Source organism: Poeciliopsis prolifica, unplaced genomic scaffold, assembly GCF_027474105.1.
Source record: "Poeciliopsis prolifica strain line A6 unplaced genomic scaffold, Auburn_PproV2 SCAFFOLD043, whole genome shotgun sequence".
NCBI classification, from domain to species: domain Eukaryota; kingdom Metazoa; phylum Chordata; class Actinopteri; order Cyprinodontiformes; family Poeciliidae; genus Poeciliopsis; species Poeciliopsis prolifica.
The window spans coordinates 4937075-4950891 of record NW_026562418.1 but is presented as its reverse complement, the minus strand read 5'-3'; the positions used below and the strand labels follow the sequence as shown (position 1 = coordinate 4950891).

Here is a 13817-nt window from a genome sequence, read left to right as displayed (position 1 = left end):
TTTGTGACCTCTGCAATGCACTCTATGTGTAAAGTTGAAAATGTCTGCACATCTGCACCAAGTGGTCAGCTGTGTGAATTGTAATCTGTCAAAAAAAGGCAAATGGCTTTCAGATTTTTTCATCACCAATATTAAAAAACAATTGTCAAAAGTAGAAAGTATTTGGTTAATACAACTCCTTGCGAGAGTCTGTTTGTCATGACCAACTGGAGGATTGAGAAGACAGAAGGCAAATGTAAAAAACACATGGCACTGGCTCAGGAACACTTCTATGGGAAAGAAAGTTTGAGTGTACAAAGTTAATGATGCATTCATTGGATTTGTCCAAGAAAAAAAATGTTTCACATCATTTTCATTAAATTCCAGTCAAGATTTATCTGAAGGAGAAAATCTGACAAGTTATTCAAGTTAAAAATGTACCTGCATTCAGTTATCAGATTCAAGGTTTGATCCACTGTTTAACCTACAGCAAGTCAGTAGCAACTGCAATATCAGGGTTAAGCCAACACTCTGCAGCCGGCTCATCAGGTGAAAGACTCAGGTGCTTTCATAAAGGTGACCAGGAAGTTCAAATGGTGAAACAAGCAGAAGATGAAGAGGTGGGCAGTTCAGGAGAGATAAAAAGAATCAGACTGCTGAAATGAAGTTGATTCTTTAGAGTTCACTGCTGTTTGTGGCCTTAAAGGAATGTCAGCTGAAAGAACATCTTTTCTCTCTGAGCTAGGCGCTCCAGGTTCAGCAGAAAAGTATCTGGGAGAAAATTTAATTCCATATTTTGGTTCTCAGTTGTGTCAGTGAGGGATCATTTTTATTTACTTTTCTTAATTATGATAGCATTTGACTTGACAATGTATGTGGCTTAAAAATATACACTGATAATTCTGGTTTTGCCTGCTTTACTTCTCCACTCTCTTGATTGCAGGGACTCTTCAGTCTTCTGTCAAATCACTATATATCTGGTCAAATTTCAGAAAAGTAAAGAAGTAGAGATTGTACTTTATATATATATATATATATATATATATATATATATATATATATATATATATATATATATATATATATATATATATATAGTGTCCAATATATATATATATATATATATATATATATATATATATAGGTCTGTTCAGTTTTGGCAAGGTATTTTTGTCCTACTGTTTTGAACTTAAAAGCAATTAAATGCATCTTCCTTTCAAAGATTATTAGAGCTCTGCTTTACGATATTCATGCCTTGTCTATTGTTTGATTCAGTCATCCACTAAAATCCATTTAAATGAAAAAATAATTTTCATGTAATAAAATATGGTTAATTAATATTAAAACTGCATAGAAGATGAAGATTTTTTTAGAGATTTAAAATTTTTAATTGAGTTCATAGCCAGGTCTGTAATTAATTAATCACATTTTAATCAAAAACTATACAAAGACAGTTCAAAAAACCTTGCTGCCAAATCATAGAAGAAATAGATAGATCTCAACAACAAATATATTTATTGTTTTGGACTGTTCTTTGGGTTCTTCAACCATGAGACTGGATCAATGTTATTCTATCCATTCATCTTTCCAGAATTTCACAAAATACTAATCATTCATGGAACGTCTTTAGAAATGTGGACTGTACACGCTGACATTAGCGTTAGTTGCTACATGTTTAGCTTTCAGATGCAGTTTTAGGTTTGATTAGCTTCACTGATAGATTAATTCCTTTTAGCTCAATTTGAACACAATAATAGTCTTTTCCAGTGTCCAATCAAATCATTCAAGTAGCAAAAATGAACAGGTTTATGAGTATTCCAGAAAAACACTCTATAAAGTTTCCAGCAGGAACTAGGCGTGAAAACAAGTGATACAGATGTTGTTTGGCGCTTAATTGATAGGTGGGGTTTTTTGTGCGTGTTTGTGACACTATCAATGTAAGGACGCCCTGGGCTTGAATCCATATCAAAACTTGCCTTTTGAAAGCAGGAACTGTTCCCATCAAGGCAGCCCTGTTAAAGTAAAGGAGAAGGTTACACTAGGCTATTATTTAAGCTTTCTGTGACATGAAAGGCAGCAAGAAGCTCATAGATGAATCTCTGTGATTGTTCTGAACTTTGAAGATATGCATTTATCTAAAGCGTGTTGGTGTTTGATATACAATAAAAGGCTGGAATCTAGATGCAATACACAGTATCAGTAAATAACCCTGGTGGGACCCCAAAGCCATCCTAATCATGTTGATTAAACACGGCCAGCACCAGACAGCTCTTGTTTCATTTCACGGCAGAACACAACTTTTATTTCTCCCCGTCCGCCTTTCATTTCACACACCCACTAAATTAGCGCGGTGTGCAAGCTGTGCTAACGGTCTCTCATGTCCACATCAGAGACGCTTAAGCCTCGAAGATATAAAAAAAACTCCAATTATCCCATCACACATATCACTTGTACTATACTCAGCCCCATGCAGCATCACAGACAGTGCTGCTCTGATTCATTTAGCGTTATCTTTAGATGTATTTTGATGCAATTAAATCACGTTCATGCTCCTTCATACGGTGTGAGCATCAGACACAGCCATTCTTCTGAAAAGTCAATTTTATCTACGTTAAGGAGGTCCTTGATCATTCTTAATTAACATCCAAACTGGATGAGGAAATGCATTAATGGTGGGCTTGTTGTCAGACTGCTAATTAACACCCAGGAGTATTCTATTATTCCTAATAAATAAACAAAGAAACCAACAATCCTGTGACCCTGAGAGGCTTCTCAATCTGAGTCCTGGAGAAAAACAGAGCGTACTCCAACAAAACAAGAAGGAGTTTAACGTTCTCCAGTCGGACAGGTCAGTGGGTCAAAGCAGGGCTTACTGGGACCAAATGAGCTTTTGTCATTTTAGAAATGGAGCAGCGGCATCTTCTTCTGTCCTATTCAGTTCTTCCTGAGTCCTAAAAGACGTTATAAAAGACGAGTCACTACTTAAACAGATAAGCTGATAAGTGTGCTGGCCAGGATTAGGAATGAAGGATTGAACTAATATATAGTCACTACAGAACTATAACTGAATATTATGTTAACTGGTCTGCATAGCAACAAAGGGTTTACTTTGTGATCCAATAAAATTGTAGGAGAAATGAAATGGAAAGAATGTTTGTTCGATTTTTTGCAAACTGGTAGCATTCAAAGATAAAGGGAATGATGCCACAATTAATATTTTTAGTTGCAATGTTATTTATTATTGTTCAAATGTATTTCTCCACAATGAGTAACCCTTGCTGCACTGGAAAATAAATATTGCTCTGTCAAATGCTGACATGTCAGTCAGTGTTCAAAGTAACAGCTTTACTCCTGTCATTAATTTATCTTTCACAACAATTTTACAATTATTTTTTCCACGAACATTTTTTTCTGAACTGTTTTCTTGAAAACAGAAATGCCTTGTGAAGAAAGAAATAAAACAACAAACATGAATCTTTTTGAGAGACACTTTTTTAAGACATATGGTGTGTTCGAGAAATCTTTCCAAAAATACCAGAATTTTATTTTGTCACTTTTTGAAAATAATTGTTTCATTTTTATAATTAGTGTTTAAAAATAAAAGCCATAAAATAATAAATGTCAACATATTTATTTTAGAAACTAAAAGACAAACTAATAGATTTATTTTGGAAATTTATCTCAGTGTGTACGAAATTCTGAACGGCCTCCAGCCACTGCTACGTATTTTCACTATGTCAGAAAATTTGTGAAATTTATGGTTCTGTTAGATTAGGAGGAAATAATATGATAATTACATCCCAAAAAAAATCTACATATAATGCATCTGCAAGACGTGAACTCTAAAAACATTTTCATAAAGAACAGTAAGAAAACAATAATTAATACATACCTTTGAAGTATAAATTGCTAAATTAATAAATGATTACAAGATCTGTGGAAAAATTATTTAAATCTCAAAAAAATTTAGATAAGGTGTAATGTCAAAATGTAATCCTCCTCTGCTAGGAGAATGGCCTCTCTCGCGCTCTCTAACAATCTATGCAGGAAATAAAAAAGAAAATGTGACCAAACTGAATTATCTAAAAACCACAAACAGAAAACTAAAATCTCTGAAAATAGTAAATTTGTGAGTAAAGGTCATTCTTTCCATCCAAACATTGAGTTCCTCACTAATCACTGAATTACTGAGGGTAATACACACACAAAACACTTCAACCATAATGCAGATTTTAAAATATATGAATACGTTTAACACTTCCAAATGTGTATATTTGGTTCAATGTGAAATTTGGCAAGCCACGTGAATAAATAAATAAATAAATAAATACATAAAAAACATTAAAACCAAAAAGCATGCATGAAATAATTTCCAAACACGACAGGAGACTCCAACCTGAACCAAGAGCTCAAACGGATATAAGATGGAGAGAAAGAAAAACCACAGAGCAGTCTGCGTGGAGATCAGATTATTTTTAAAGGTCCCAAAAAATTATTTTCTTCTAAGGTAAATATACCCTTTTTTGTTTGTTTGTTTGTTTTTTTCCTTTTCCTCCTGTCCACAATTATTTTTGTATTTTATGTCAGCATGGTTTTTCTTATTATTGGTGGGTTTTTTATTATTTTATTTTATTGTTAAAATAAAATCATATCTAAACCAAAGACAACGTTACCAGAGGACACAGTCACACCTATTTCCAAGGGGCTCCCGGTCACCCTCTGAGCCTGACCTTTAACCGCTGCGGGTTAAAGGTCGCAGCAGGAACGTTTGCACTTTCCCAGATCATATGAGCAGCCCCTCCGCGACAGAGCCCCCTGGGTGGAGGCTGGTGGAGGAATGACGGCCAGAGCCCAGTCATCATCAGATGGGGATAAATCCCAAACCAGAAGCAGCTGTCAGCCCAGAGTAAACATCGCAAAATGGTTCTGAAGTGCAATAATATCGTCAGCATGACGCTGGGACACGTTTTCTCCTAAAATAACTGCATCGCTTCTATCAGTTTTTTATTTCAAATCTAACTGAATAGAAATGTTTCAGAAGCGTTTTAATATAAAAATACCGGTTTTCCTCTAAATGTCACAGGCCTTGACGCATCCAAGCAACAAACAGCCGCCCATCGATCATCCTTGTCCAGTTCCTGTTCCAATAGCAAGCCACTAATCTTGTTGAGGAGTCCGCGGCATCATTTATCTAAATCAGTGTCAGGGGGCGCAGGTCGCGGCTCGCCCCCACCTCCTGCCATGCGCGCAGGCCCGGCCTCTGGACGTGTTTACTCTCTGCATTCCTGCAGCGAGCATGGAGCTCTCAGAGATCAACTCATCCGAGACCAGACATCCATCAGCGGCTGGGAGGGAGCTGCTTCCGCTGCCGGGGATTTATGGAGGCTTGAAAAATGACTCAGAGTTCCTCTCTGCAACATGCTAAACTTCCCCCCTGACAAGTAAGTTAATGTTGCTCTTATGACTCTTAGTGAGTTTGGTTATAAACTGAGTTTTTTTTTCTTTTTTCTTCTTCTTTAGGGGAAGAGCAACTTGATTTTTTTAGCATTCCACCAGCAGGCCCTGAACAGCAACGTGTTGGTCATCTGGATGACACAGTCAGGGTTCACTGGTATACCAGCATTAAGAGCTCACCCTCACTTTAAGTCACAGAAGCAACAACAGCAGCAACAGGAAGAGAGGATGAGAAGTTGGACCTACAGTGTGCGCTCCGCCGGTGCTGCCACTCTCTTTGCGCCAGTCCGCTGATGCAGGCTTTCAGAGCTTTCTCCTGCAGCATGCAGGACGACGGGCTGGACGTGTAGAAGTCCAGCATCTGCCCGGGACTCACGGCCAGCATGTCCATGCAGTCAAACATGACCACTTTGTTCACTCACTCGTGTGCGTTCTGCAGGAAAATCGACGGCATAGGCGCACACAACTCCATCAAACTCCTTTTCTTCACCCCTCCTTCTCTTTTTTCTCCCCCTCTCTTCTTCTTCTCGGCGCAGCGGATTTCTCTCCTCTTTTTCTCCTCCGTCCCGCACCGGAAACATGAATTACTTTGGTCCCGCAGCTTGTCTTAGATGCCCCTCCTCGGGTCTTTGGCACCGGGAGCAGTCAGCGCGCTGCAGCGGACCTCCGGACGGGGTTCCTCCATAGCCAGCGCCGCTCCGCCGTGTTCGCAGCGGATCGCTCCGTCCCGGCTCTCGGCTGAAGCGCTCGCGCTGTCGCCCGCTCGGAGCGGAGCTTCTTTATTATTCTAAGGGCAGAAAATAATCACGGGCGATGTTTAAAAAGCAGCCGTTCCCCTCCGCGATGACGAATGGGTTATCCGTCCCACCACTGCTGCTCATTTCCAACTAGTTTTGCCACCGAGAATGAAAGATTGAATTGCCTAATGTATGCGAGTGAACTTTGGGTGAACCCTTCCGAGGCTGCTGACCTTCAAATGACCCAGGCAGGCTGACATCACTGCAGCTCTGCAGCGCAGAGGAAGGCGGCGAGAAGAAGCGCATGGGGGAAGAAGAAAGATATTTTCTTCTTTTTCTTTTGAAAAACAGAGCGACTTCCAAAATATTAAACCATGTTTTTGGAATTCATACCAAACAACCACAGCGATTCTGTGCGGGATTAAGCATTTTCTCTTTCTTTCTTTCTTTCTTTCTTTCTTTCTTTTTTTTTTTCTTTCTTTCTTTCTTTCTTTCTTTCTTTCTTTCTTTCTTCTTTCTTTCTTTCTTTCTTTCTTTCTTTCTTTCTTTCTTTCTTTCTTTCTTTCTTTCTTTCTTTCTTTCTTTCTTTCTTTCTTTCTTTTCTTTCTTTCTTTCTCCTGTTTATCTCCTTTACGGAGAAGAGTTCCGGAAATTTAATGTTTAAAAAAAAGGAAAACATTTAATATACAGGAAATTGTAAATAAATGATCGCAAAATTATATGTTGTTGGAAAATAATTTGATGTCAAATTTAAAATAATTTTCTGATAAAATAAATTTACTGGAAACAGTTTATTCACTAACATTCTTGCATTTGGCCATTTGATAAATAATCAAATAAACAAATTAGTTGATTAATCAGTTAACTTTTATTGGCAATAGTTATAATAGTTTTCATTTGTTTTCTGTACAGTAAAGAAATATGCAAGTGCTTCAGTCAATAAACCAAAGGATGCAACTGATTTTTTTTGTTGATCTGTTCATCTGGCTGGTAATTGGAAAATCTTTTGTTTTCTCAAATCCCTGAATGCTGTAAAACTGATAACTCTCATCATGTTCTGTGTGGAAGCTGAGCAACATGTAACACGCACTGTGATGCACCATGTTTTGATTTTACACAAGTATTTGTATGCTGTAAACTTTGACCCATGTTGCGTTACAACTGAAGTCTTCAATGTATTTTATAGATTTTTGTAGTAAACCAAGATAAATTAGAATAGATCAGCAAAGTGGAACAAAAATGAGATATTGTTTTTAAAATTGTTTTTCAAAGCAAAAATTTGAAAGTGTGGCGAGCATGCGTGCTCTTCTAGCCCAAGAGACTGTGTATGAGGACAGCGACAGTGTGCACAAGCCACTGTTTATGTGTATGACATGTTTATGCACAGAGTTTTCTTCTCCCGTTGAAATGTATTTGGATGTGTTTGTATGTGTTGAGTCAAAATCCAGGTGAAACGAGTTTTATCTCATGCAGCATTTGGGATTTGTCCCACTGAGTTTGGTTTTTCAGGATTCTGGCCAGTCAGTGAACATAAAAAGGGGCCGTGAACAATGGTGTTGATTTTCTGCTGTTTCATAATTTTACTGTGCCTGTTTCAGCAATAGCATGCCGTAACTTCCCTCACGATCAAACTGGTGCATTAGATAAGTCACAGCCACATGTTAGAGATTGGTTAAAATCAGATCGAGTCATTCAAAACTTCAACAAAGTCCACTCCTCCAGAAGCCAATGGTTTCTCATTAAGTAAGTGTCCAGAAGCAAAGTGTGGAACAAGGAGCTGCTTTTTACCAGGTTAGGACAGCAACATTGTCGAAAAGTGATCTCAGAAGTTGAAGACCAATGGTGTAACCTCAACTTTCAAATTCAAGATATTCACATGTTCTGGGGTGAGACATGGAGCTCCATGTTGTCTCTGATTTCTTTATGTTTCTGCTTACAAATGTATGAGTGGAAATGGAATACAAGTCTCACATACTGAAGGAATCTTGTGAATAACTGCAATAGTTTGTTGTTGTTCGATGCACATACAGTGTTTTTATAATATTTACAACAAATTTAAAACATTTTCCAGCAAACAAAGAACCTGGTCGTACCGTTTAACTAAAGCATGTTGTTTAATTCCTGCCAATGGATGATTGAGAGCAATTCAGAAACATTATATTGAGGAAAACTTTAAGAGACAAAAGAGGAGGAAACAAATCCTGAAGCCTCTAAAATACACAAATTTAATCACATCAAAAACAGAATAAAACATAACTTTTTCACATTGATCATTGTGTAATATTAATGAGTGTTTAGAAATCTGAAAGGAGTTTGCAGTGTGCTGCTGCCTTCAGAGACTGTAATGCATTATGCAGTATATGGTATATGCAGTGCAGATATGTTTGGAGCTGCTGGTGAGAAGAATAATAATCCAGAGAGGAGACAGTATTCCTCTGAATAGTTCCAGTTTTAACTTAAACATACTCATCATCAAGTATCTAATACAAAAAGAAAGAAATGTTAACTAGACTATGTTCATCTACAAAGTGTTGGGATAAGATTCATAAAGGCTTTTGAATAATCCCCTAACTTAATGTGTAAACACAAATATGTTTTAGTTGTTTCTCCTCCATAGAGACAGTACAAATAAAGACAAAAAAATCTGGAGACCTTCTAAACTTTGACAGCAACGAGTACCTTCTTTGATTATTCCAGCAATTTGGTTTTTGGAATTCAGTGTGGGACTCTGAAGACAGGAGATAAAACTTCATGCCTTCCTGTTTCCTGTAGGGGAGGACTTTGAGGAAGGAGATTAATCAGGCATTAAAACATTAGATGTTAAGAAAACCACACAAGGAAATAAATATGACCATGCTGCACTTCCAAATGTTCTCACAAAATTATTTTCCCTGTTAAGAAATTTTTAATGTTGCAATGATGTCTGAAATTTATAATTTGAACTACAATATGTTGGGCATGGAATTACTGTTAGTCATCCATTAATAGTATAAAAATGAGCAAATATTTCTCCATCTAATGTATTTTAGATTTATGCCAACCACTGTAATTAACTTTTTAATGTGTTGGATATTTTTCCCAGTTTATCAGACAGATAAAAATCAATCATAATAAAATGCTGATAACAGAATAAACAGAAAAAAAACCTGTAATGTCTGATCTCATACAGATCTGGAAAGTATTCGGTGCGCTTCATTTTATCCACATTTTATGTTTCAATATTTATATAGACTTCCTCCACAGACCAACGATGGAGAAAGTCCATTGTTGGTCTGGAGCTTAGATCTCCAAGCAACAGAAATGTTTTTGGATCCTTTTCTGGATTTCTGCATCAAGACAATAAAGGGGTATGAGGTCTACAGAAAATTACTTTGATTTCATGCTTGGTGTTTGACCTTTGACCTGCACGCTAAACTGTGGGTCTTTCCATAGACGGATGTCTTCTTTTCCAAATCAATCCAGTCAACTGAGTTTACCACAGGTGACTCCATTTTACCTGTAGAAACATCTCAAGGATGATCAGAGGAAACAGTTCAGTTTTGAGCTTTATTGGTAAAGGGTGTGAATACTTACATAAATGTACCACAAAAATAAAGTACCACATTCTAATAATGTGGTACTTGTGTATAGAATGTTTTGAGGACAGATTAATTTAATAGAATATTGAATAAAGCTGCAAAATGTGGAAAAAGTGAAGAACTACTACAAAATTCTGGATTCACTACAGGTTTGGACCTATTAAATTTAGCTTTCTTGTAAATGTCTATTTTCAGTAGGTTAGATTAGTGCAACAATGTCTTAACTGATCTCTGTAAAAAAAAAAAACAACAACAAAAAATGCAGCTTAACAGAATGTGAAATTCTGTTACTGGTTTTAGAAGCATTAAATCATTTTGGGATGGAATAGATTTCTTAGTTGTGTGTGAGGTATGAACCTTGTGGACATGTCAGATCATCAAAGAGACAAGGCAGCATTTAAGTTTCTATGCTCCTCTGCTCTGGAACAAACTGTCTGTAAACTTAAAATGTGCAGAAACTCTTGGTTCCACTGAATCAGGACTGAAGTGAATTTTGTTTACAGCAGCTAATGAACTGTCTGCACAAGGCTTTATTTTCTGTTTTCTTTTCCTTTGACTTCCAGAGAAGAAAATGATTTATTTATACTTGCTTTTTATTACAAAGCTGACAATCAGGTGACACAAAACACCTGATTTGTGTCATCTGCTCATCTGCTTTTCAGGATTCTGGCCAGTCAGTGAACATAAAAAGGGGCCGTGAACAATGGTGTTGATTTTATATGTAGTACACTTACATATAAACGTAAGTGTACTACACTGTTTATATGTGTAACAAAATTTATGTTATTTAACATAATTCTTGCAGCAAAACATCCCCACAGCATGATGTTGCCACCATTGTACTTCATAATTGGGATGGTATTTCATGGTTGCAAACTTCTTCCTTTTCTGTCCAAATGAAGTGAAGGTCATTAGGGCCGCACACTTCAGCTGTGGTTTCTGTCTGTGCTGCTGAGGACGATATTACTCCGTGGAACAGATGTTCTTATTGCTTTTGGGAGTAATGCCTTCTTTCTCATTAAGTGAGCTGTAAGTCAGAAGCTCTTTTAAAGCCACAACATCATCACCTTGGCTAAGAAAGAACAAACTTCTTCAGCGCTGCCAGTGGTCTGTCGGTCTGTCAGTCTGTCCAGCAGTCTGCCAGCTCTTGGTCAGCTCCCTTTCTTATCCCCACAAGCCTGTTTCCTTTTGCTCCTCTTATGATTTCGTACTTTGAATTTCCACTGGATTTTTCCACTAGATTTGAGTGAAAATTCAATCATTTTCACTCATAAAAGTGAAAACAATTTCACTTTTATGAGTGAAATCCTTTTGATCACCAGCCTACTTTTGCAACTGGCTCCTCCTTTTCAACATTTAATGACATAAAAATGGCAAAGATTATAATTAGGGATGAAATTACATGAAAATTTGTGATGATATCAATATCTGATATTAATGCTGCTGTCATAACTGATAACCAAGGTTTATTAAATTTGTATATATGTATTAAGATAGGAAAAGTTGCCACATTAATTTAATTAATTTCTGGATTGCTGCTCTGCTTCAGTTAAACATCCTACAATCCCACTGCTTCACTATCACTGTAACCTGACTGAACATGGCCAGCAGCCCCCCTCCTGAAAACCTCATAGTCAGGTTTTCAGGGCAGAACTTATTATTGTAGTGACAAAAGTAGTAATGAATAAATATATGTAAAAAAAAAAAATTCTGCACATCCTTTGCTCCATTAAAAACTGAAACTTTTCAAAACAAATCCCTCTTCTAATGGCACCAGTTTGGCATTACACTGTAAGGACAAAATGAGGACTAACAAGAGAATTACAATTAGTAGCTAACATAATCTCTCATTAATGAGTTTATGGGAAATGGCTCCTCTCATTCCTTTGATATCTCTGCTTCGTTATAATGATTCCTAAATGGACTCAGACTTATGTTCGTGTACAGAAATTGTGCTTCTTGAGACTTAGGCTGCCAAAGAAATCTGTCCATGATGGATATTGTCTCAGTTTTAATTTAGTAGGACAGAAATGTTTCAGAGTCTGAAATGTAATTGGACAGCTGACCTTCATGGAACAAGTAAGCCATCACACTTAATTGGAAGTCATTTCGAACCGTGCAACCTGAATTTGAAATAATTTGCTATGGGCAATCCGAATACAGTCAATTAACGTTTCAATGCAAATCAATCCTTATTTTGCTATCTTAAACCTTATCATTCAGGAGATAAAAAGAACAGTGAGAATAATGTGTTCATGACTGTTCATGTGTTTATTTCCAGCAACGCAGGTGAGACCAAAAATTTCTGACCAGAGTTTATGGCTTATAGATATCATGTTGACCCACAGGCGCCATATAGGGGGAAAAGTTATGACAATTCTAAGGGCCCGTGACCAACAGGGGGGCCTCCACAATGAATGAATTATATATATATATATATATTTTTTTTATTCATAGAAATAAAAAAAAAAGATTGGGATCCTGTCAATTACAAAATTAATCATATTGTATTTTTGAAGTTTATTTTTAGCAGTAAGAATTAAATGTTACACCTCCCAGACAAAAACACATCCATTTTTTTCCCTGAATTCCCTGGATCTGCATGAAATGGTTTGTTGCTGCTTGGAGCACTTGATGGTGATGATGTTCAGCTGCAGTCATTAGATGACATTAACGACTGTGGTAGTTACTGTGCTGCTAAGAAAAATTATAAAGTCAGGTTATCAAAAAAAAAAAAAAAAAATAGAGGGAGAGAGAGAAAAAGGCAAGTGTGTTAATTTGTAACCCAGTTTCTCTCTGAGAGGTGGGTAGACTGTGAGATTATCAACCATTTAGCATAGTTAGCTTAGCTGTTGACTACTGTTTGCCTCCATTTCACTAGCATCTAATGAATTAAGGAAACAAATTACCAAGATATTCAAATAGATATCAAAAGGACCAGAAAGAGGAGAAGCAGCAGTCAGTATCTATGCACCAAAAATTTGGAACGAACTTCCAGAAAACTGTAAAACAGCGGAAACCCTGACTTTCTTTAAATCTCAACTAAAAACGCACCTGTTTGGAATTGTATTTGAAATGTAATATGTAACAATGTATTGTTTATTCTATGTTGCATGACTTTGTGTTTTTGTGTTTATGATGTAAAGCACTTTGAAATGCCTTGCTGCTGAAATGTGCTATACAAATAAAAGCTGATTGATTGATCTGATATATTTAACTTGTCCCTGTACCTTTTACCACTGAACAACAGATGAGTCGGTCAACAGCAGCTCTAACCCACGTCCCCCCAGAGCCGTCCTCTTCTAAGTAAAATTAAAGCTGCAGTTTGTAACTTTTACAAAAGTCTATTTTTTTTTTTTTTTTTTTGTTAAAACTGTCATTATGTTGTGACAGTATGGTATGAGAGATAATCTGTGAAAAATGCATTTCCTCTGTTTTCTCCCAGTTTTCTCTAGAAACAACCAGTCAGTGGCAGGAGATTTTAGTGCTGTCAATGACAATCTCATATGGCTGCTCAACCTCCCTCCTCTTGCTTTGTGCTATAGCTAGTGCAGCCTGTTGTAAATGCTTAGTCTGGTTAGCATAGCTACCAATGACAGCAGATAAACAATTTTCCCGTAATTATATGTTGTTTCTCCACCATTAGCACATTTAGCAGTGAGTGAATGAAGTTGATTGACAGCACTAAGACCCTCCTCCTGGTTCTGATTGGTTGTTTTGGCACAGAATGTTGCCTTACGTTAACCAGAAATAGTAGTTCAAGAAAGAGGAGATTGATCTTTTCACAGATTATCTGTCTCATAACAAAGTGTCACAACATGGTGACAGCTTTTAACAAATATGGAGAAAACATCCATCCATCCATTTTCAAAGCACCCTTCTCCCTAACGGGGTCGGGAGGTGCTGGTGCCTATCTCCAGCTGCGTTCCGGGCGAGAGGCGGGGTACACCCTGGACAGGTCGCCAGTCTGTCGCAGTGGAGAAAACATATTTCTCATTGAAGTTATATACTGCAGTTTGAATAAAATGCAACTGCATAGCTTTTTTTTTTGAGAAATCTGGATTGCTTT

The 13817-nt window shown here is 37.0% G+C and overlaps 1 protein-coding gene across 2 annotated transcripts in view; it reads right to left on the bottom strand.

Annotated features, from left to right (window-relative positions):
• Window positions 1-13817, bottom strand: part of LOC129376287 (retinoic acid receptor beta-like) — a 100388-nt gene that overhangs the window by 60400 nt on the left and 26171 nt on the right. The window contains exon 1 of one of the 2 annotated variants that reach the window (XM_055055871.1): window positions 5680-6465. The exons of the other annotated variant lie outside the window; for it this stretch is intronic. Coding sequence (XP_054911846.1) covers window positions 5680-5836 — 157 coding nt within the window. The 5' untranslated portion in view covers window positions 5837-6465. Of the gene's footprint in view, window positions 1-5679; window positions 6466-13817 lie in introns of those variants that run through there. 2 annotated transcript variants of the gene reach the window in all.